Source organism: Plodia interpunctella, chromosome 26 (genome assembly GCF_027563975.2).
Source record: "Plodia interpunctella isolate USDA-ARS_2022_Savannah chromosome 26, ilPloInte3.2, whole genome shotgun sequence".
NCBI lineage: Eukaryota > Metazoa > Arthropoda > Insecta > Lepidoptera > Pyralidae > Plodia > Plodia interpunctella.
Genome location: NC_071319.1, coordinates 2,698,128 through 2,720,770, shown reverse-complemented (window position 1 = coordinate 2,720,770; position 22,643 = coordinate 2,698,128). Strand labels below are relative to the sequence as shown.

Below are 22,643 nucleotides of genomic sequence, written 5' to 3'. Positions count from 1 at the left end.
AATATTCAGTGTACAAATAAATAAACGAGCAATTAACGTTTATTTATTTGTACACTGAATATTTACTTAATATTTGTGGGGCATATCGTCAAGATTTTTAATAATCATGACCGGATTTTTCATAAAATTATAAAACTTTGTAAACAAAAACCTATCATCAAGAAAACAACAGTTACAAATTATTTATAACAATTAAATTTATTTTATGCGACAAGTCTGCCTTGTGCCTTCAATGTTTTTTTGTGTATTTCTCGCTTTTGGCAATAAAGAATCATACTGTATTGTAGGTCACAGATTTACATGAACGTGTACGAAATTTTAACTGAATTTGGTTCATTAGTTTCGGGGCAAATTAGCTGCGAGGTCTGGCAGAAAAAGGACCAAGTGATTTTAAAAGAGTTCCATTTTTTCCATTTGAGGAACGGAACCCACGAAATCTAAGCATCTAAAACATCTCATGTCATTTTTGGTTATAGGTACCTATTACAATCAGGCATTGGCTTCAAGCCAAGGTCGTCTAAATCTCTACTGACGTTTTCAGGAACCGCCATTTTGTCCTGACCCCCGTGCTTTCCATAAACAAGGATATAACCTCAAAGAGCCAAGGTCACGTTATGTTGGTGTATATTCTGCATGCTTATTATCCACCCTGTCTAGACATCGTCTGGATTTCCGCGCCTGCGCGCAGGCTCTTTGGTTCAAAAACAAAGGAATTTGGCAGTTTATCAAATTAGCACTGGTCGCAAATAAGTTGTTTTAGTTTTAATTTGCAGCTTTGAAAAAAATGTGGGTATTTTATCCAGTAGCTATATTCGAATTTCAAATTATAACAGCTTCACAAACAAAATTACAAAAAGAAAGTACAAATGGTGGACTGGACTTACGCCTTTTTGGCATTCTCTACCGTTTTAGTTCTCTACTCTACGGTTCTATACCGTTTATGATTGTTTTCCGTTATAAAATTTAGTACATACACCTTTAGGCGATTTGAATAATCTGACGCCAGTATTAGCAATGACACACTCGAAATGCCAGTAGTTTGTAGCTTGTGAGAAATAACTATAAATATAAAAATTGACGAGAAAAAGTGCCTGTGAAGGTCTAATTTCTGAATAAATGATTTGAATTTGAATTCGAAAAGAAGTACCTAAGTAAATGATCTTCTTCATAGTCGTATTCCTCATAGCTGAGGGTCGTGGTCATTAGGTGGAATGAAACACACACAACAACTTTCTTGGCATTATTAAAGGAGTGGTTTGCCATTGCCTTCTCCATTTCACACACAAGTTAATAATAATCAACCAGTGTGCAGGTTTCCTTACGATGTTTTCCTTCAGCGGATGCAAGTGGTCGTCGGTGAACACTACTATATATGAGTCCGATTTGTAGACAAACTCATGTGGCACGAGTAGGATCCGAACCTGGGACCTTTCGATCCACAGGCTGGCATCTTAACCAATACACCACCACCGCTAAAGTAAAGGATGTATATAGATGATGGATTAATAAGGTTCCTAAATATTATGCATTTTCTGCGTGCCCATTGAGCAAATCTTTAGCAGACACCCTAAGTTAACTAGTATGGTAGATATATTAATACAACCTACCGATTGATGTCATTAAGGTGCATACATGCGGAAGGCGGATGCAGTAGTATCAGGGTCATCTATCGTACTAGAATAAAAACAAACATTGTTATCTTGAGATAAAAATGTTTGTTTTTAAAGACATAAGTCTTGGATATTTTATTTTTTTCTGTGTGAATTTCCGTATTGTTTTTCCTATCCAGCGACTTCACAGATCACATGGCAGTGATGATTAAAAACATGAGTTTAATGAACCAAATCACACTAAACACTGTAAACAAACACCACTTAGTATGCATTAGCTTGGCTCAATGATCTTGCACGTCATAGCATGTGAACAACCAGCACGCCAACAAATAAAAAAAATAAAGACCGAATACAGTCTGTGGCCGGCCATGCGATAAACCAGGATTACTGAAGATTACACACGCCGGTGAACGGTTGAACGTTGTTCTGTGAACCATAGACAACGGTAGTGACGTTAAAACAAGTTAATTAGAACTGGCTGGTTGCAAAATCTTGAAGGATATTATTATATTAATTGTAAATCTACTTGGTTTACTAGTTTAGGAGATTGATAGGAATTCTGAACATCTTTACGTTAATTTTTCAGTTTGTAGAGTTTGTCAAAAGAAATTCCAGTTATCAATTATAGGTATTATAGGTACATTCCGCATACTCACCCATACTACTTTAGGTTTTCGATTACCTATATTTATTAAATGAAACTTCGCAGCCACTGGCGTCGAGTCGAATCTTTCTCAACGCTTCATTAGCATAGGTCAGAGTTGCAACTGCATACAATCGATGTTGCAATCTGCTCGCTGCCACGGAACCATACTAATTGTCAAAATGGTTTTTAGGTTATGAATTTAACGGCGAGACTATTCCAGTGTGTTTTCGTTATATCTATGTAATGGAAATTCCAAATGTATTGTTATTTCTACCTAATTTCGAATGAAGTTCTTTAGATAGGTTAACAATAACAAAATTATTTTTTTTTAACTTGCAATTATATATGTAAGTAATTGTAATCTTGTAACTGTGCTTATAACTTAATTGTGCACTGAAATTTCGTACACACGTTTAATTTATATGACATTGCATCATTATGATAAGCAGGACCTGATGGTACACCCCGGAACGGCTTCCGACAAGAGAACTCCTCCACGATTTATTACACAGACATAATGTAAAAAAAATATTTTAAGGGATTATTAGATATATAATTTTATTAGAAAGTATAGAAGGTATTACAATAGTAGTGGAAAAATAAATGAAGATTAAAAACAAATTTTTTAATTAGAAAGAAAAGACCAAGACGTATTTTGAATTCCTCAAACGTAGGTACTTTGTGTTTTGCAGCATTTTGAATTAAAAGGCCGTAAAAGAAAAGTGTGACAACCCTACGAATAAATGGGATTTCTGTCTACGACCAATGAATGGCGTCAACATGCAAATCATTGTTATCAATCAACACGATGTCCCCGAGACAGCTTGGATCAAAGTGATGCCGCTTTTGAGGTAAAAATGTGGGCACAGAAGATTACCATTCGTGATCTGAAGTATTTTGAAGTATATTATTTTAATGTGCAACAGAAAATTAATTTGAGTTTATTTCTCACTATAGCTTGACTTTAGTTTCGGTTTCGCCAATCAACGTGGCTCCAATTTTGATTATAAAAAAGTTTAAGTATTCTAATTAATGGTTTCTCTCGTTTTGTCAATGTCAAATAGGTATTGTAAAGTAGGATATTGATAGTGAAAAACATAGTGCTTTAACTTTTTATGAATAAGAGCGCTCGTAAAAGATAGCAAACGAAATCAACTATACTTATTCATATTCCGATGATAGTCACGTTTATAGCCACTAGTGACTCTGCCGCGGTTTAACTTGATCCTATGTTGCGACACTGCGGTAGACAACGCTCAATCTACCTATTGCAATAATATTCTAAGACCACTGGCGCCTATTTGACACTCGATGCAAATCTAGATTTCATTAAAATGATCTACAATCAAACGAATGCTCGTTTAAGTAGGGCATTGAATCATGTTCGGAACGTTCTAATTTCGAATAGCGCGGGAATTAGCATAGATAATTTAAGTTTCTGGAGCCGGAAGCTACGCATTTTTTTTTCATTGCATTAAATTATAATTTTTTTACATTAATTCATTAAAATTTAATTTTGATCACATAGTCAAAATGAAATACCTATTTGAATGTAAGTTGCTATGGTAGGTATTACATTACATATTGTAATAAAATTTGATTTTGACTATGCTTAATGCAAGTTGATATGGTATTATATATTGTAAATTATAATAATAATATCAAGAAGTATCTGATTTGGATAGCAAGAAATACCTAACAGAAAAGTTATTTTATTTGAAACAATAGTCGAAAATAAATTCAAATTCAACTTTCATGATAATATGATAATAAAAAATGACTCGTAAAAAATATGTTAGAAAGTAGGTATGTATAATTAAAAGGTATTATAAGTACCGGGTTCAAAATGCCAGCCTGTACATAAACTAAAACGCTTGATGACTAATAAAAGACAATGGAGTAAAACAATACAAAACCGCGTATCTGGAATAGAAGTCGAACGGAAATGCTTGGTTTTGACAGCTTACAAGACAACGGTCTAACAAGAAGTAAATTATAACCAACTCGTTAAATGGTTGTCTGGGTTGTCCGAAATTGTAGATATAGAATTGTTTTCTTTATTTTATAACCGAGGTAATTTTAACACAAACATTGAGTTCTACGTTACTTTTAGAAGGGTAAAGGCTAGTTATAGAGTCAAAATGAGATTTAAAAAAGTCGGACCCAGTTCTCTGTCCGACGCACTATGTCTGTCAAAGAAATTTGAAAACTCTCCGATGAGAGAGAATGACAGTATTGAGAATATTTTAACGCCACCCATGGATTAACAAAATTGCAAAACCTGTGATAAATAATAACCTAACCGGAAAAATATTCTTATTTAATTATCCATGTAAGCAGGTTTCGTATGAAGCACACACACACTCGGAAGAAAATACGATTCTCTGTCTACTAAATACTCTACTTGCCTCGGTGAACAATGGACATACTATTTTGATCAGATAAAATTGACAACTTTCTGTTATAACTAAGACTAAGACTGGCACGCCGTCGGCGAAAAATTTGAATTTAAATATTCTATTGACCCTATATCCAGTAGGTAGTCTAACTATCAATAAGTGACTTTTGTCTTCAAATCAGACTAGTTGTTCCATAGATAGCTCACACAAACCCTTCAGCTTTATTATATGAGGTATAGTATACCGAATCTATAGATTTATGGATTATGTCATTTGGACAATTGTGTGATTTGGTGTCAAACAAGGGCCGAGCTATGTTTGTAAACACAACTGGCGTGCTAAACAATGCTGTTGACGAATGATGTGAAGTTATATGTTCTCGTCTCGTCTTCGGCCTTAGCTGACAAAGCCTTCGACTTGTTGCCATGAGTTTATATACGTACGGTCAAAAGTCCAATCAAATCAGCAAAAACAAATCGCTTCTGAATATGTACTGTAGCATTTGCGTATTGTTGTTAGTCGTCCACTAGGTACCTACCTAAGACTAGACGGAAAGACGCCAAAAGATAGCGGGCAGCCACTGGATCTTAACTGCCCAGAATAGGAAAAAAGTGGCGGGAACTGAAGGCCCACGCCAAATATTTTATTGAGCAAGGCTAAACAGAAGATTATAATAAATAGCATTATTTTAATACCAATATGTTTTATGATTCATAAGTACCTATGTAATGTACTCGTATGCTTCCAAAGGCTAACAACAACCAAGCGAAAATAATACTAACCACAGATAATGAAACGTGCAAATCATCTCTTGGCTGTTTAGCTAGATTCTTATGCTATTTTTTTTTATTTACAAAAAGATATTCTTTTGTCTTTATGTGATGGGATTGGCTTAGTACCTATAACTTGAAGGCAAAAAAACCTAAATTATTAGAGGAAGTACCTAATGAGGAAGACAATTGAAAAACTGTAACTGCGAATGTAGCCATATTGTAATGATTCTAATTGCCAGCTACCTACGGATGAAGATAACGACTTGTAGATTTATGTCATTATAAAAATATGAAAACATTTTGTAAAATACGAATATTCCGTGCAATTTCAAGTAAACACGGTCAAGAATACCTGTAAAATTCTAAAGATGGTTGATTTTCCGGAACGGCAAAATGGCACGTTTCTTGTACAATAAATTCCGTGTTTATCACATAAAAAGTGGTGCGTAGTAATCCTTCGGGTTGTGATTGATCACGTTTAATAAGAGCCAGTACAGTGCACCGAGCCCCTTATGGGTAGGGTTGCCATTAACTTACAATATTATTATAACAATAGGTTTTAATAAAAAAATTACTAGGTAAAACTAAGTTCAATTTTTTCAAATGAATGAGTATTAGAAGATATACCTAGATATTAGAACAGCATGACATTTCTCACGTTGTTCTAACTTTTAATACCAATTTTTCGAATTACGAATAAATGTGTTTTTCTAGATGCGATCTCTAATAACCTAACAAATTCAGGACTTAACCATAGGTGATCAAGTACGGTTATCAGTCCCGTATTTACTGGATGTGTGGCTATTGGCAACCCTAGTCAGGGGAGTCTTGGAGCAAGGCTCGCAAACCTGTCTCTTCGCTCTCGGCGCTAAATCGCAACTTGTAATGTAACCGTGTTCTCCGCTGTTGGTCTTATAACGCGTCAATTTTGTATATTTGCAATTCATGCATAGGTATCTATCGGTATTGGCTGACTTACTTTAGCTACCTACCTAAGTATTTAATTTGCCAGCTTTTGAGCAATTTTTGCAAAAATTATGACAACTGTATTTAATGCCTTACACTGACAATATTTAAACTGCTAAATCGCCTACATAAGTAATCTCTTGATATAAAAATTATGCAGTTAATATGTAAAGTTAGTACACTAAGGAATAATGCGAAAGTAATATAAATAAAGTTTCAATACTTATTTCCGGTTAATAATCAGTTGAAAAGTGAAGGTAAATATTTTTTTGAACATTCAAAGTTCGAATAGTAAATGTTGATCATACGCAAAAAATACATGCTGCAAAAAAAGCTTTCACATCACTATTTTTTTTATGCATAGATAAAAGATTTTTTAATATCACTGACGTGTTGCCAGCGCTGCAAAAAAATTCGTGTTGAAAATAAAAATAATAAAATACACACCGAAAAAATCCTCCCAAGTCATAGAGTGGTCTGAATCTGCGTTGGCGCCGTCCATCTTCGTTCACTAAGTTAAACTTAACATTTCCTACTCCATAATAAAAGGGAACAACACTTATGCGTCTTTAAACTCACTAAACCGTTTACTTTAATACATTTTTGTGTCAATATTTGTTGACAAACAAACATGTATCGCGTTTAGATAGCCGAGCGGGCTCGGTGACGGAATTTCACGAAACACAGCGTTCCCGCTTCGCTGACGACTGGTGAATGAAAAAGTTCACTCGCAGAGGCCGGAGGCACCGCGCCTCCGCCCTCCCACACGCCCTGCATTTCGTTCATATTGGGTTGCATTGCTGCATAAAATGCATAGCTGTTTTTAGAACTCTGCGTTGATTTATCTCACCTACCTACCTAAATTGGTTGAAAACTTCTATCATAGGCGGGCCGATGTCGGCTTCGCTCAGGTAAAAATACTAATATTAATGGGTAATATTATACATATATTTTTAATTATACACCAAAACCTAAGTACCACAGGAATCACACTATCTATTGGTGAAAACCACAATGTAAATCCGTGCATCGAGAACAGACAGACAGACGCGGGGGAAGACTTTTTGTTAATGTAACGATTTGTTTATCCTTTAATTTTTTTACAAATTCTAATAGTTTCTTAGGTTTAGGTCTAGTATTAACTACGTATATTTTTAATTACTAAATTAATTATCTAATTTAATAACTTTGCAAATTACAAATATACAAGTATTTATCTAAACAATTTAAATTAATCAAATTACTACTAATCAAAAATTTAGTGTCCGGACCTTTTCATAAATGTATTTATACTGGGAAGTATATGATCACATTTTATATGTTACATATCAACTATTTAACATAATTTTACTACTTCTTTACTCAACTCAGAACTAAAACAAGGCTCGGTGAAAGTTTTATTCAAAAACTTTACCTGTTTCAGATATATAGATTAGATAGTACGATACGATGTCTTATATGAACATAAATCCAAGACTAGGTTGCTTACAGAATATGTTACTAGTAAGCATAAAACAGGAAGTTATTTTTGTATAGTCGGTAAAAGGATGGTATTCTCGAAAAGATTTTAAAACTCGCGGACTATGTATTTAGATATGGCAACACTACAAATGGCATTTTGTCATTGATCGGTTGATTTCTAACAACATGGCGGAATTGTAATCAGTTGATGTTATCGTGTGATTTTAGTCAATAATATTTGAAATAAAGTTCAACTACTTGCCTATGCATAACTTACGGTTCGCGAATAATACTATCGGCTAGGTTTCTGCTTTTGTGTCTTGACAAAACTAGTTGTATTGATTCTAAAACACCATTTACAGGTGAAGGTTTGTTGAATAACTTTAAGCCGTTAATTCTATTTTATAGTCACGTTTCCTTGCATGTTGGTCTTTATTAGATTATCACTGCACTGTCTATAATGTGATTCATTCGTCGGTATTTGTTTTCAGTGCCTACATGCAGTAAGTCTGATCGTAAAATTGAAAGAGCATTGAACTTGATCTATGATATAGTTATGCCTAGAAGAGGTACCGAGGTGGCGCAATTGCCGCTGCCGCCTAAAAAGAAGAAGGCTTTAGAAGAGCCTCCAAGTCTGGATGTTAGTTTCTGCGAGTTAGACGAAGCATTGCCGCCCGGCATAATCTTTACAGATGTTCAGCAGAAAAAATGGCGAATCGGCAAGCCTATCGGTAAGTGTTCAAATTAAAATTATGAGGATATAAATCTAGGGTAACTAGGGTATCGTTATAATAGGCTTTAGCCTATTATAACGATTATATTTTGGTATTGTATAAATAATAAATGTATAATAATAACTAATATTATAAATGTGAAAGTAAATATGTTTGTTACCTCTTTACGCAGTATCTGCTCAACCAATCTTCTTTAAATTTAGCATACATGTAGTTTGAAGTATGGGAAAGGTCATAGGGGAAAGGTCTACTTTTCATCCTGGAAATATAAATGTTCCCATGGAAAATTCACGCGAGCGAAGCCGCGGGCAAAAGGTAGTGTATAATAATTATATTAGGTGTTATATGTACTGTTCATACAAGTTCTATTTGGTTAAATCAAATATATCATGTATGCGAAACCAGTTAATCTGTGATAAAAATACCCCGTAATAACTGATGACTACATGGTAAAATCAACACGCCACACACACAAGTGACATCATAAAATGGATTTTTCCTAAAATATTGCAACATTCCCTACCTGTACAAAATCAATCAAATGCTTCTGCTTTTTATTGGTTACAATGTTTTATTTTTATACTTACATCCATAAACTTAAAAAAGTTTCAAAAAATATATATTAAATAATTTTACACCGACCTGTATTGCCTCTCTATCACATTTTATTTTTGAGACCCTATCTGGACCCTCCATTAAAATGACAGAGCCAAAAAATTAAAAAATTTTACATACCTTTATTACACTATAATAATTTTCCTTCAAGCAGAATAAAAATAACACATTTTGTCTATGTTTTCAGGGAGAGGAAGCTTCGGGCGTATCTACCTAGCATCTGACGATACAGATGCAGAAGTAACAAAAGTGAATGCCAGATATGTGGTCAAGATTGAGCCTCATTCGAACGGGCCCCTGTTTGTGGAGGTACACTGTCTTATAAGGTCCGCTCAACTTGCTAAAGGTAAGACAGTACAAGATAAATTTAATCCACAAGCACCATTTTCACATAACCCAAATTAACCCTTCCCATAAATACTTATGCAGGAGTCATCAGTGTAATGTAAGGGTTCTTTTTAGGATTCCATAGCCAAATGGCAAAAACAGAACCCTTATTCATGTCTCTCTGCCCTAATATTACTAATAGTTATTATATATGTTACTTGCTGCTACTGAACCCTTCATGGGCGAGTCCAACTCGCACTTGGCCGCTTTTTGTAACTTATCATCTCAATAGATATTAAGGTTCAAAATTATATGGTATGGTACACTTGTTTCATTCGGAACCCTAAATTGGTAAAACTAAAGTACATTCCTTTATTTGTTTTCACTAGTACATGGACAAAGCCATGACTAAACTGCTATTTACAAATATCTGTAAAAGTTGTAGCAATTTTGCCCACATTACCTGTTAACTTGTCTATTGACCAATCTATCCTTTGGTAAAAACCGAAAACATTACTTTTGTAAATACTTAATATAAAGTTTTATTACATTCCAGTTGTTGTTTAATTTATAATGTAGTTATGCTGTGATTACTAAAACCCTCAAACTGGAAAATAAATTATATTATTAATTTTGTAAATATATATATATATATTTTTAAAGAGATTATTGTTATCAATTACAGTTAAATCGTGGCGCCAAAAATGCAAGCTGAAACGCCTGGGTATGCCCCTGTACATTGCGAGTGGCTCCTTCACAGACAAAAACACCGGCACAAAGTACAGATTCCTAGTGCTCCCCCGCTACGACATAGACCTGCAGAAAATCATTGCGCGCACCAAAGTTCTAGACCTGAAAAACGTACTTGTATTGGCGCTGCAAATATTGGATGTGTTGGAATATCTACATAGCCAAGGATACACACATTCTGATATCAAAAGCTCCAATCTGATGCTCGGTTTCGACGGCTCTAAGTTTGCCAAACAATCTACAAAAGTGACAGCGTCATTCCAGAAAGATACTAAGGAGGTTGCCGTACTGTCAGGGAAACATAGACGTGCAAAGAGTGGAAAAGCAAGAAGTTCCAACTATTATGATGATGAAGATTTTATAGTTAAAGACTATAAAAGCTCTACTTCAAACGGGCAAAATGAGACTGATCAAAGACTGGCCAATGTTAAGAAGAAGTTGAGGAAAATTCTTTCAGACAGAGATAACAGAACTCTCCATAGACATCACGCATTCAACCTGAGGCAGATATCGAATTACGTAAATTATGAAGACTTGAACAGCTCAGTCTGTTCAGATCAGTCTTATCAGAAGCTCCTTGACGATTTTGGTAATAATTTCATTCGTAATGAAGCCAATAAGTATGCTGAAACTAATATGGACGAGTTACAGAAAGAAACAGTGTTATCCCAGTCAAATGGACAGATTTACTTGTTGGACTACGGATTGGCGTCGAAGTTTCTAGACTCCGATGGTAGACATAAAGAATTTGGCATGGATGCAAGGAAAGCACATGATGGGACGATGGAATATAGTTCGCGGGATTCGCATATTGGCGCGCATTCCCGAAGATCTGACTTGGAAACATTAGGGTACAATGTTATTGACTGGCTGACGGGGACGTTACCTTGGAAAACAGCTGAAGTCCTCGCCGAGCCAGACTTAGTGCACGCATTGAAGAAAAATTTCATGAGTGATATAAATTCTTTACTAAAAACTTGCTTCAAGACTGAGTTTTACCCGCAATTTATGGAGAAGTTTCTACAATACGTAGTGAGCTTAGGTTTCACAGATAAACCAGATTATGACTACTGTAGGAGTCTGTTTAGGAGTGAATTACTCAAAAATGGTGAGAAAGATATATTTTTGAACTTTGCAGAAGCTCCGATGTCGCCGATGAAGCGTTTGTCGTACGCAAAGAGATTTGGCAGGAAAAATATGCCTGCAGAACTCATAAGAAATGGCATTAAGAAAGCGTATGAGAGAGAAAACTTACATTCTCTTGAAAACGATCTAAAGTTAGAACTTTTGAAGCAAACACTAAATTCTTCAAGTGATGGAATCCGAAAGCCGTGCACATCGAGAAATTTCTTTATATCCGATGCGGATTTAGTTGCTCGCCTCAAAAAATCTCTTATGCCTTTGGATATCATGGGCAAGAAGCTGTCGCCTAAGAATTTGAGATCCAAAAAGAAGATACAGAAGCGCAAAGGCGTGAGGAAGCATAGAACTAGCATCGGGAAGTTTGGAAATTTCATGGGATCAGCAAGACAGTTTACTTGGGCCGAAATCTTAGCTGGTAACCCAGAAGATATTATCCGTAAGGAACGGGCGGTCACTGTTAATGAAGATGATGATGACAGTACATGCAAATACAGAATCAGGAAGCTTTCCGATGCCTCGTCAGACAGTAACGACCAACAGTCTCCGTTGATGCAAAAAGATTATTTGCAATCGTTAAATCCTACTTACGCAATGAAAGAAGTCATTGCAAATTTCAAGAAACGGGCTGCAGGAAAATTTAGCAAAGAATTAGAAGAAAATGATGAACATTTAGTGGGGTATACGCCGGCAATGGTTAAAATTTATAGGTTGAAAGAGAAAAGGGAAGCGAAAGAGAAGGAAGCTTTGAAATTGCAGAATACGTCTAAAAAGGAGGCAGGCAAAGACAACAAACCATCGAGTAATGTGCAACCTAGACTCACAAGGTCTATGAGAAGCAATGGACGGATATCCAAGAGCGTTAAGAAAAAAGTCCCGGTTAAAAAGAGTACTTACAAAGAAGTGTCCAAATTAGAGGAATGTGTGTCAAAGAAAAAATGTAGTAGCAGCAAATCAAGTCCGAAATTGGATGGTTTAAAGAATAATGATAGGACGAGAGAGAGAAAAGTTTCAGGCAAGAGGGAAATTGTTTCTGTGGAGAAATTGCCAGGCAAAATTAAAAGTGAGTGTTTTTATTTTTTTTCTTAAGTAGATTTTTTTTCAAACATACAAATTTATTGCTTATCAGTCTTAATTGAGGTTATTTAAACTAGTCTACTGTTATTATTATTATTTCTTTCTTCTAAATTTTTGACAAGACTTGAGTGCACTTTGTGTGACTATGTCAGCCTCATGGGGATCTCTAATATAAACTTCCTAGCTTTCATAATGCTTGCTTGTCCACAAAATATAAATGGATTTAGCCACCTGTGGTAATAGACTGCTCAACACTATGATCAGCAATCCATTGCACTGTGGCTAAAAATCTATCGCGTAGGCAGAATATCAACCAAATTCCAGCAAGACATGTATCAAGTCTTCCACCTTGTTATACACAGTACACTAATCTGACCGAGTCATGCGCAACTGTTATTTAACATCATGTTTTACATATATTATAACCAGGTTTTGTAAGAATATATTTATTTTAAAATTACAACAAAATTTATTTTCAGCCTTTTACATATTGTTTTTCTTTTTCTTCAGAAACACCAAGAAGCACGGTCAGTGTTCCTACCAACAGAAGAAGACTACGTAGCAGCAAGCGTACACGCAAATAAAAAAAAATTAACCGCGCTACTTTTGAGTATCAAATGGCCAGTGCCGCGAAAGAATAATTTTTTTTTAAACAACCAGAGCAAATATTTTAGCGGTATGAATTTTTAAATCATGCCGCCTTTTGAATTTAGAATATGTTCAAGCAGCCTTACTATAGCAATAATAAATGTTAACTTTTATTGATATTTACACATGAAAATATGGATTTCATACCGCTTAAAGAATCATTATTTGTTCTTCCTGTAAATGTTGTGCCGCCTCTTTTTCTGATATGTTGTACAAATATATTGCAGGATGTTTTATATTATGTGGAGGAAATTGTGATCTTATAAACGCCTTTGTGACATAGAAGTTGTGGTTTAAAAGACAACATAATTCGTCTCCGCAATATATTGGCAAAAATGAACACAATAGAATAGGATAACGTTGTAATTATTTTGCCGTTTTAAGGTTTATAAAAAAACACGACATTCATTAATAATAATAATACCACTCTCTCGAAGACAAAGAAAACTAAAAATAAGGAGCCAACATAATAAATAAGATGCGGCAAAATAGGCATTGAAAAACTGTTTTGCTTTATATTGTATGAGCGAAAAGACTATACTTTTCTCCGCATCCCTCTTTACATCTTTCCAACAAAATTGGTTCATTCGTTTGAGAGCTAAATGCTACTCAAACTTGAACCCCCCATTTTGCGTCAGGAGTTAAAATATCTGTGGCAAAAGACTTCAATATTTTTACTTGTATATTTAAGAATGTTTCTCATGTGTAGGTCTAAGTGTCCTGGTTTATGAAGCTTCCCACCACTGTTTTATATCATTTAAAACCATAAAATGAATACCCGACTGTGATTATTTGAAATGTGTTAGTGTGTATATTATAACATTATTGACGCTGTGTTAAAATAGGAACGGTTTTTATATTCAATCGTGGCCTCTATGTGGCCAGTATCATTTGAAATTAAATAGATCAAAAACTAAAAGAATATTTTTTTTAGTAGTTATGCTATACACAGCTTAAAATTAGACGAGCGATTTATGCGTTATTATAAATTTGGGTCTTGCTTTTTAGGCCTCAAAATTTTTAGGGCTTTTAAAAATTTGTTTGCATTTAGTGAAGAAATGAGAATACCTTGGCTGTTCTTAAGCCGATTTTCCTCTAATATTACTTTATAATTTTCTTGTGTAATTAATTCTTAGATGAATAAAAAATTTTGTTATTCAAAGAATGTTATGTCTGCTATCCCTACACATTCCTTATCAATTTTCTTTTTGAGATCTAAATGAAGTTCTTCATATTGGTCTGTGAACGATAGAAAAGCATAACGTTTACCAACTGCTTCGTCTTCCGCACATATTGTAAAAGTCAATCAAGGGAAAGAACTAAGCAAATGAAGGCAATAGTTCATATTGGCTACACTATTTGTATTGTAACAAATTAAATCTTATCAAAAATCAATGGATACGACAACCAATGTAAAGTGGTTTTCATCGACCACTTGTAAACGGTGAAGGAAAATATCGTGAGGAAACATTATTGGTGGATATTTCAGTTCACTACTATGTATGTGACTACTTGCCACTAGGTAGCGGTAAGTAGTCGTAAAAATCATGTCAGATGCCTTTAGGCGACTTGAGTAAAATCTGACAGTAAAGCAGTGTTAGCAATAACACAAACAATGAATGGATACCAGATACGATTACTTATAACTTATAATTTGCCTTATATACTTATATTTTTTCTTTGGTAATAGATAGAGACCATTTATTAAATGATCTGTGGTAGTAGACATACGTAAAGAGATTTTTCACTTCACTTTTAAATTTTATGGTTCCATCGTTTAGATTTTTAAATTTAAATGGCCACAGATTAATAGGGAGTATTACTGCACATTTATCCCGCCAAAGTACAGCACTGTATGGTTGACACAAAAGCTTTGCCGCCTTTTACTATGTTGATTACAACGTTTATTTTAAAGTACTTTATTAATCCTTTCATTATGTGTATTCCTTTTATTATCCTTTCTTTATTATTCCTTTCGTTTGTGAAAATATACAACAATGTAGCACATTCGGGTGCCGAAATATTGGGAAAAATCATTTTCCATAAGATAAAAACTTCGAAAACTATGGGATACGCCTCACGCTGTAAAATTTTCGAGCGAAAAGAAGCTCGGAACACTTGACCAAATAATGCAGAACATAACCTAAAATTGTGTTATTATTTTCAGAATAATCCACTAAATCCTTCCTTTTTTCTTTGAACTTGCACCACGATTGCGTAGAAGGTATTTTTGGTCGTAAATCTGCAACAATATTGAAAATTGGCGCTTTTTGCCTCCATTGGCAATGTTTGTGTGTTTACTTCTAGTTGGTAGTGTTCCAGTAATATTGCTAAAATTCAGGCTTAAATTGTTAGCAAGAGGAAATTTGGTTTTAGATGATGGCAATTTTGCTATGTAATGACTGCTGTCAAAGTCAATCAAATTTCTTATCTATTCTGTTCTATCACATCTATCACTAATCAGGTCTGCTGATTATAGCATTATCTTGTGATGCAGTTTTCGCTGAATTTATAAATTTATTATTGCATAAAACTTGTCCACTACAGTGTTAGTGACAAGTTTACGTTAACCTACATGTTAAATTTAAATATATATCATCACTTGATATACTTATTGACTGTTATTACATGACATAACCTTAACGTTTGTGTATTTATTTCATTCTATATAACATTATGGATAATCGAGGAAAAAAGATTATAAACGTCGGTTCCAGAAAGAGTGAGGTAAGTCCAATAATAATGTATAAATATACAGTTCATTATAATATTTATAGTTATCTTACATTATTACAAATACAAAAAGATATACGAGTCATTCAAGGTGATCAACTTTCTACATAATCATTGTCTTACCGGTTGTCGTAATTAAAATCTTGAAGATGTACTAATACTTTTCCTGGAAATAATTAGTAATTATTGATGAAGTGCTACTTGCAATCTCCATGATGGACTTTATTTTGGTTACACCAAAGACTATTTTGTATGTAGTAAGGTCTTTTATGTATACATAATTTATACTATACAAAGGGGAATGATTCGTCTTTGTATAACAAATTGACCAATTTTTATGTAATTCAATACAGAAATACATTATCTTCTAAAGTAACATATGCATTTGATGTGCTCAGGAAGAAGAGTAACAAGTATTCTCTAGTTAATAACAATATCTTACAATTTCAGCTGGCCCTGATTCAGACAAACTATGTAATTGACTGTTTAAAGAAAGTTTATGCTGACAAAGAGTTTAATATAGGTAAGACAACAAGTTGAAAACTCAAATCATTCACCCAATCAATATGTATACAAATGAACACATTAAGATTTTTGTATCATAAAATGTATGTATACATATACTCTTTTATAATCAAAATTTTCAAACATCCCATTCAATATTGCATTAGTGCCTATGTTAAGGGCTCGAGTGGGATGTGCAAAGTATTAAATATATGGCTGGAGCCGGCTTCACTTCACTCGGGAATCACACCACATATTGGTGAAAAATCAAATAGTCGCCTGGTAGTTTTTGAGTTTATCGCGAACTGAAAGACTGGGCAAAGGACTTTGTTTAAAATATGTAGTGATAGTGATGTATATACAAAGATTTTTATTTTCAGTAACCATGACAACTCTAGGTGATAGGATACTAAATGTTTCACTGCCTAAGATAGGAGAGAAGGCTCTATTCACAAAGGACTTGGAGGACGCCTTGAGGGGCAACACTGTAGACTTCGTAGTACATTCCCTTAAGGACTTGCCCACTTCGTTGCCGGAAGGTCTAGCTATCGGTGCAGTGTTTGAAAGGTATGTTGTTATTACGAGCTTTTATTTAACTTACTAATGTGTGTAAGTACATTCATGTGGAATCTTGTAATACAATTTTGAAGATTGATTTGTAGTTTCGTATACATATTTATTTTGGATGACAATGCATTATTATGACTAGTTTTTCACCACTAACTTAGACCTCGCAAACAAAATAAATTTAAATTAGTTTTATTCACAAAATTGTGTATATTTATAAAACGTCTTAACCGATTTTGTTGCCCCACGAACTTAAAAATTCTATTGGCAGATCCTACATACCTTTTAAATTTCATCAAAATCGGACCAACGGTTTGAAAGTCAAGGCGTTACAAACATACATAAAAAAAAATGTGTTTTTGCCCCAAGAAGAATTTTAGACCTCGCTTGCTTCACTTGTTCGGTCAATAAGTATGACCTTACGATTCCATCCCCGATGATCGAACTCCTCAACAGTTGTGCTGCATGAACATGATTTTTGTCATAAATTGAATGCAATAAGCAATAAGTTCTCTCTGACAACAGTAAAAACTTGTGTCAAAAATGTCATTATACATTACACTTGTTGGGGCGTATTTCATTGTCAATATCCCAGGATCGTGATAATATTGCGATATCGCAAGTATTGAAGTAGGGTGATATTATCGACAGTGTAATAACACTGTCGATAATATCACGATCAGTACTAGAGCGAAGTAGTGTTTAACTTGCATTTAAGTATAGATAATACCAAAAAGGCAGCTACTGCGATAATTCTCGCATACGTTTTAAAATCTAGGGGCAAAAAAAGAAAACGTTGGATAAAAGACTGGATTAATAAAATTAAATAATATTGAAGCCACGCCCCCCGAGAATCGCGGATCGTAGGATTTCTGAAAATACTGTGATATTATCACGATACTGCCGCTTACACTATCAATATTATCACAGGATCGTGATAATATTGACAATGTAATACGCCCCAAGTTGAATAAGAACATTGTATATTTTTTTCCGTATTTTACTGTACCTGGCTGTATTTTTTTTTTTGTAGAGAAGACCCAAGAGACGCTTTGGTGTTACGATCGGAATTCAAGGAACATACACTTGCAACATTGCCCGAGGGATCTGTGATAGGTTGGTATTTTACTTTTTTATAATTTGACTGAGTCATCAGACATGATCGACTGCCGACAACGAATTATGTATATTTTTGTTTAGTAAGTTTAGTAGTATAAAGTATTGAAATAATAATTACATAACACTAGCTGCGTCTCGGGCTTCACTCCCATGGGAATTTCGGGATAAAAAGTACCCTATGTAAAATATATACCCTATATGTTTTACCCGCTTCATACCTAATTGTACAACAAAAAAGTTTCATTCAAATCCTGTGTTGTCACGATGTTTCGCTCGAAAAAAGTAGGAAAGCGGAGCGCACAGAATCCGCTTTCATACTTCTTCCGAAAGACACCGACACTGATGAGAGAGACAAACAGCAATTCCTCATAACAGGAACGTCATCGCTCCGCCGCACGGCGCAGCTCCGCGGCTCACATCCGCACCTGAAAGTGGTCGACGTGAGAGGCAACCTCAACACGAGGCTGAGGAAACTGGACGCTGAAGACGGGGAATATTCAGCGTTGCTGTTGGCCAATGCGGGGCTGCAGCGGATGGGGTGGAGTGAGAGGGTTTCGAAGGTAATGTCATAGTAATTTTTTTTTTAATATTTTTTTTTTCATAAATAAGGTAAAGCATATTTATGCTAAATTATTGTCATTGTCGCACTTTATAATTACATTTTATCTTGTTTTATGAATAACGGGGCAAGTTTTGCATACCTTAGGTAAGTGATATGTCATTCCACAGCATCACTGTACCCATAGTCATTGCAAAGTAAGTCCTATGACCGCAAGACCATACATACACTTTTATACTTTCCCGACAGGTGTTACCATGTTCAGAAATGCTGTACGCAGTCGGTCAAGGCGCCCTAGCAGTGGAGTGCCGCTCTGGCAACACTGAAATATTGGAAATGTTAGCGCCGTTCAACCACACCGAGACTTACTGCAGAGTGCTGGCTGAGAGGAGCTTCCTTAAGACCTTAGGTAGGAACTGTGTGGTCAGCATGAGATTTTACGACAATTTTGTATCGAAAGATGTCAGCGCTGTCTCGTTTCTTCTAATGTATTTCTAATACGTTCGTAGGTATGTTGTATGAGCGAAATGGAAGTTTTGTCTACGATTGTCCCTGTCTACGATTGACACGCATTCGGATTAGTTCCTTATGCGATGTGTCATACATAACCATTCCTTTTTTTTCGAATCATATTTTAAGTTTTTAAATTATTTATGTACAGGTGGTGGCTGTAGTGCTCCGGTTGGAATTTCGACGCGACTGAAGCCTTTTGACACGAAATTTAAATTGACCATAACCGGGGCCGTGTGGAGTATGGATGGCTCCACCAAGATCGCCCACACTTTGGAACAAACATTTGATCAAATAAAGAAAACGTCAAAACACAAACATAGTCCTGTCGAAGAAAATGAGACGAAAAAATTCAAAGCCGATGCCGCTGTCAACCCTATAGAAGAATTGAATCAAAAAATTTCAAATAAAGAAGTCAGAACTTGTGAAGACACCATAGATAGAAAAGTTGAGAATTTGAATTTAGAACTGTTTTGCGGCCTGACTGAAAATATTAGTATGCCCATAGACGTGATAAAAAAATGTGAAGAGCTCGGGGTGAATTTGGCGGGAAATTTGATTTCGCAAGGTGCTATAGAGGTTATGAAAGTTACCCAAGATATTATTAGAAGTTCCGTGGCGAACAGCTGATTGTATACATCTATTTTTGTACATTTGTGCTGTACAAGTTGTACCTGTTTTATATTAAAGTTTTTTTGTTGGAATTAGTAAAATTACAAAAACAATCTTGGTTCAATATTCTAAACTCTCGCTTTTTTACGGGATTAACTAATGGCGACCCGTTTCATGTCATAGTTTTTGATAGTTTATATCGTGAGATAAATTATGAACTAAAGTTTCCACGGTGACATATAATCGCCATTGGCATGTAAATGGCGATTATATGTCAAATCAGATTATATGGTAAATTTACGCACAAAGAATATTGAAAAATATCCGAAAAAGTAGTACTTACTGAGATCTCACTCTAGACAGAGTAGAGCAAAACATTGAGGGTGCGATTCATTTTATTGGGTATTTCATTTCATTTTATTTTTTTTTCAACACTGGGTGTTTACAACCTTAGTATTGCAGTAATAATAAAAAATCAAAAATCATTTTTTACTCTTTATAGACAGGCAGTCTAGTGCGATTGTAATTTTACTAAATCAGTCAAAGCTCGAGCTTATCTGTTGTTATTATGGTAATTCATTGATATTCTATTTTAATTTGTTATTATCATTGTTAAGTACACAACACACCAATGCTATAGTTTTTATAACACGTTCACTGCGGTTAAATAGAGCCAGCCTTTAAGTCCATAGCCAATTAACCTATAAAAAATCATCGCAAAAATTACATACTTACCTATATCCCTGGGCGTTTTCGAGTATGAAAACCATTGTTTCGGTTTCGTATGATGCTTCGTCGCCGTGTTTGATGGCAGATTCATTTTCTTCAGTATCTTGCATTCATTGGCTCACATAAAACGGTCTTTGTAAGCTTTTGCTCTGTTCTATTTCCTCGATCGAAGCTACTTGGGGACACTATTGGGAGGTTGGTATTATTTAATATGAAATGGATGTGGAGATAGTACTTAGTCTAGATATTTTATTCGCTACCTCGGGGCTAATTTATTTATAATTTGTATTCCCCAAGATTTTGCAAGATACAAAAATGTTATTAAATAAGAGTGCAAAGAAAGAAGTGCCTTGCAATATGTGGAATTATCAATAGCAACTGTTGTTAAGAGCCGCTGTGTCTGTGCGACTTTTCGTGGCGCATTCTCTAAACATTTAACTAAAGAAACATGAACAAATAAAGTTAATTTTTCAAGTTTAGGAGATAACTATAAAAAGTTATCGTAAATATATGACAATATTTATTTCTTAACAGATGTCTCTGTTTATTCAAAGTTATTTAAACAACAAACTGTCGATAAAATTTATTATCAATGGCGGATGCCACTTGCATTTGAAAGATTGGTAAAACAATATCACACCATAGATAGGTACCATTTTCAAAATTTTAAAGCTTTTAAAAGGGTTTAAGGCAGACTACACACAATTCACCAAACTTTGGCGGATTCGGTATATATTGCTGATTTTTCATTGCGTTAAATCAAAGCACTCATACAAACTAAGCAAAGTTCGGCGAACACTTTGGTGATAGTGTGGAGCAGGCATAAGACAATCTGCTGGCTTCAACCTTATGAGCACAATCTCTTTGACAAACGATCCTTCTTTCATAAGACCTTTACATAAAGGTGGTAGGTACTCAAGGGTGGTTCACTGACCGTTTCGACAGCTGCGGTCGCGCTGTCATTACAATTTTTCAAATTTTAACAAAGACAAGAATGAGTTTTACTATATCACTTTACATTAATTACTCTGTACTTTAGTAATGTCAATTATTTTATAAATGATCATTTATGGAAATGATTCCTTCCTCAAGAAAATTGACCGATTGTAATGACCGCGCAGGCGCAGCGGTCGAAACGCTCTGCGAACCACCTTAAGAGGACGAAACCCGCTAGTACCACCCGGTGTTAGTGGGAACACGGAAAAAGTCGGGTAATAGAGTCATGTCTTGCTTCGCTGTTTCCTATAGATTTTGACGTGTGTTGATGTACGTCGAAACTCCATACAATTTCCGCGTTGTTTGTCGGTGGACGTCAAAAATGACGGAGCGCGACAGCCATGGGACATGGCTCTTGATAACTGACCACTTTGTGTGTATCGTCCCTCAGTAGAAAAGTTTTATCGTACACTACATAGTGTCACCTCTAAAAAAGGTATAAACATAAGAAATAATTGTGAAGTCTTTTTGTTTTTCTGATCTCGAAAATTCCACGAAATATTATAACCTGTATTAGTTTACGATGGAATCACGTACTTATTATTATCAGAAATGTAGTTATAGTTTAATATATTATTGTGTATTTACGTTAAATAAATTATGTTTATTGGTGGGGATATGTATACGTTTTTTTTTTATATTTCTAAAATATGAATGTCTGTCTGCGTGGATGTCGTACGAGGCGGTTGAGAGATAAACTCTTTACAGCTGAAAGATGGGCAAACGGAGAGTCGTAACCACACTGCCGTCCCGTCCGCGAGTGAAAACAACGTGCTACGTGTTTTGTGTTTCCTGGTATGGTCTGGGGGTCTTAAAAAAATAAGGAATTTAATTTAAACACTACAATTTGTACAATATTTTATTTCACAATAAAATCTCAATCAAAACTCAAGCATTCTTATCCAGGCGACCAATATACATTAGCTTGTGGTCTTTCCCATCGCGTGTCCTACGGTAGATGCATATCACAGGCAAACTCGACAATTTCCGACAATTTATATATCTGAACTAGTGTTGGGCTGAATCCATAGAGTTTACTTGATCTTAGTTTACCATAGACAATGTTAAGCACTAATTTCATAACACGATAATGGTATATCGGTGGTGTGTTATAGGTTTTCATTAATATGATTCGCCGAGTCCATACGCTAACCACTAATTCCTA

The 22,643-nt window shown here is 34.9% G+C and overlaps 3 protein-coding genes across 4 annotated transcripts in view; 2 read left to right on the top strand and 1 right to left on the bottom strand.

The window, feature by feature from the left end:
* GEFmeso (Guanine nucleotide exchange factor in mesoderm) overlaps positions 1–7,030 on the bottom strand; it is a 67,868-nt gene extending 60,838 nt beyond the window's left edge. The window contains exon 1 of the mRNA XM_053764638.2: positions 6,845–7,030. Coding sequence (XP_053620613.1) covers positions 6,845–6,899 — 55 coding nt within the window. The 5' untranslated portion in view covers positions 6,900–7,030. The remainder of the gene's footprint in view (positions 1–6,844) is intronic.
* Positions 7,031–8,010: 980 nt separating this feature from the next.
* LOC128681147 (uncharacterized) lies at positions 8,011–14,311 on the top strand. Of its 2 annotated transcripts, none has more exons than XM_053764796.2 (5): positions 8,011–8,226; positions 8,350–8,589; positions 9,395–9,553; positions 10,220–12,487; positions 13,012–14,311. In XM_053764796.2, the coding sequence occupies exons 2-5, from the start codon at positions 8,415–8,417 to the stop codon at positions 13,083–13,085; spliced, it is 2,676 nt and encodes an 891-aa protein (XP_053620771.1). In that variant the 5' UTR covers positions 8,011–8,226; positions 8,350–8,414; the 3' UTR covers positions 13,086–14,311. The 2 variants fall into 2 exon arrangements, with proteins under 2 accessions (XP_053620771.1, XP_053620772.1); XM_053764797.1 differs by having other exon boundaries at positions 8,021–8,220.
* A 1,137-nt stretch (positions 14,312–15,448) lies between these two features.
* On the top strand, positions 15,449–22,095 carry Hmbs (Hydroxymethylbilane synthase). The gene is made up of 7 exons (XM_053764920.2): positions 15,449–15,876; positions 16,333–16,405; positions 16,767–16,953; positions 17,987–18,069; positions 18,448–18,632; positions 18,881–19,040; positions 19,293–22,095. The coding sequence occupies exons 1-7, from the start codon at positions 15,826–15,828 to the stop codon at positions 19,769–19,771; spliced, it is 1,218 nt and encodes a 405-aa protein (XP_053620895.1). The 5' UTR covers positions 15,449–15,825; the 3' UTR covers positions 19,772–22,095.
* The last annotated feature ends 548 nt before the right edge of the window (positions 22,096–22,643 follow it).

What these genes read in the sequence shown, in the direction of transcription:
- LOC128681147 (XM_053764796.2), top strand. Translation starts at nt 8,415, where the DNA reads ATGCCTAGAAGAGGTACCGAGGTGGCGCAATTGCCGCTGCCGCCTAAA. An exon ending in GTCCGCTCAACTTGCTAAAG is followed by an intron (nt 9,554 to 10,219) that starts GTAAGACAGTAC and finishes TATCAATTACAG; the next exon opens with TTAAATCGTGGCGCCAAAAA. An exon ending in ATTGCCAGGCAAAATTAAAA is followed by an intron (nt 12,488 to 13,011) that starts GTGAGTGTTTTT and finishes CTTTTTCTTCAG; the next exon opens with AAACACCAAGAAGCACGGTC.
- Hmbs (XM_053764920.2), top strand. Translation starts at nt 15,826, where the DNA reads ATGGATAATCGAGGAAAAAAGATTATAAACGTCGGTTCCAGAAAGAGT. An exon ending in TGACAAAGAGTTTAATATAG is followed by an intron (nt 16,406 to 16,766) that starts GTAAGACAACAA and finishes TTTTATTTTCAG; the next exon opens with TAACCATGACAACTCTAGGT. An exon ending in GCCCGAGGGATCTGTGATAG is followed by an intron (nt 18,070 to 18,447) that starts GTTGGTATTTTA and finishes TCCTCATAACAG; the next exon opens with GAACGTCATCGCTCCGCCGC.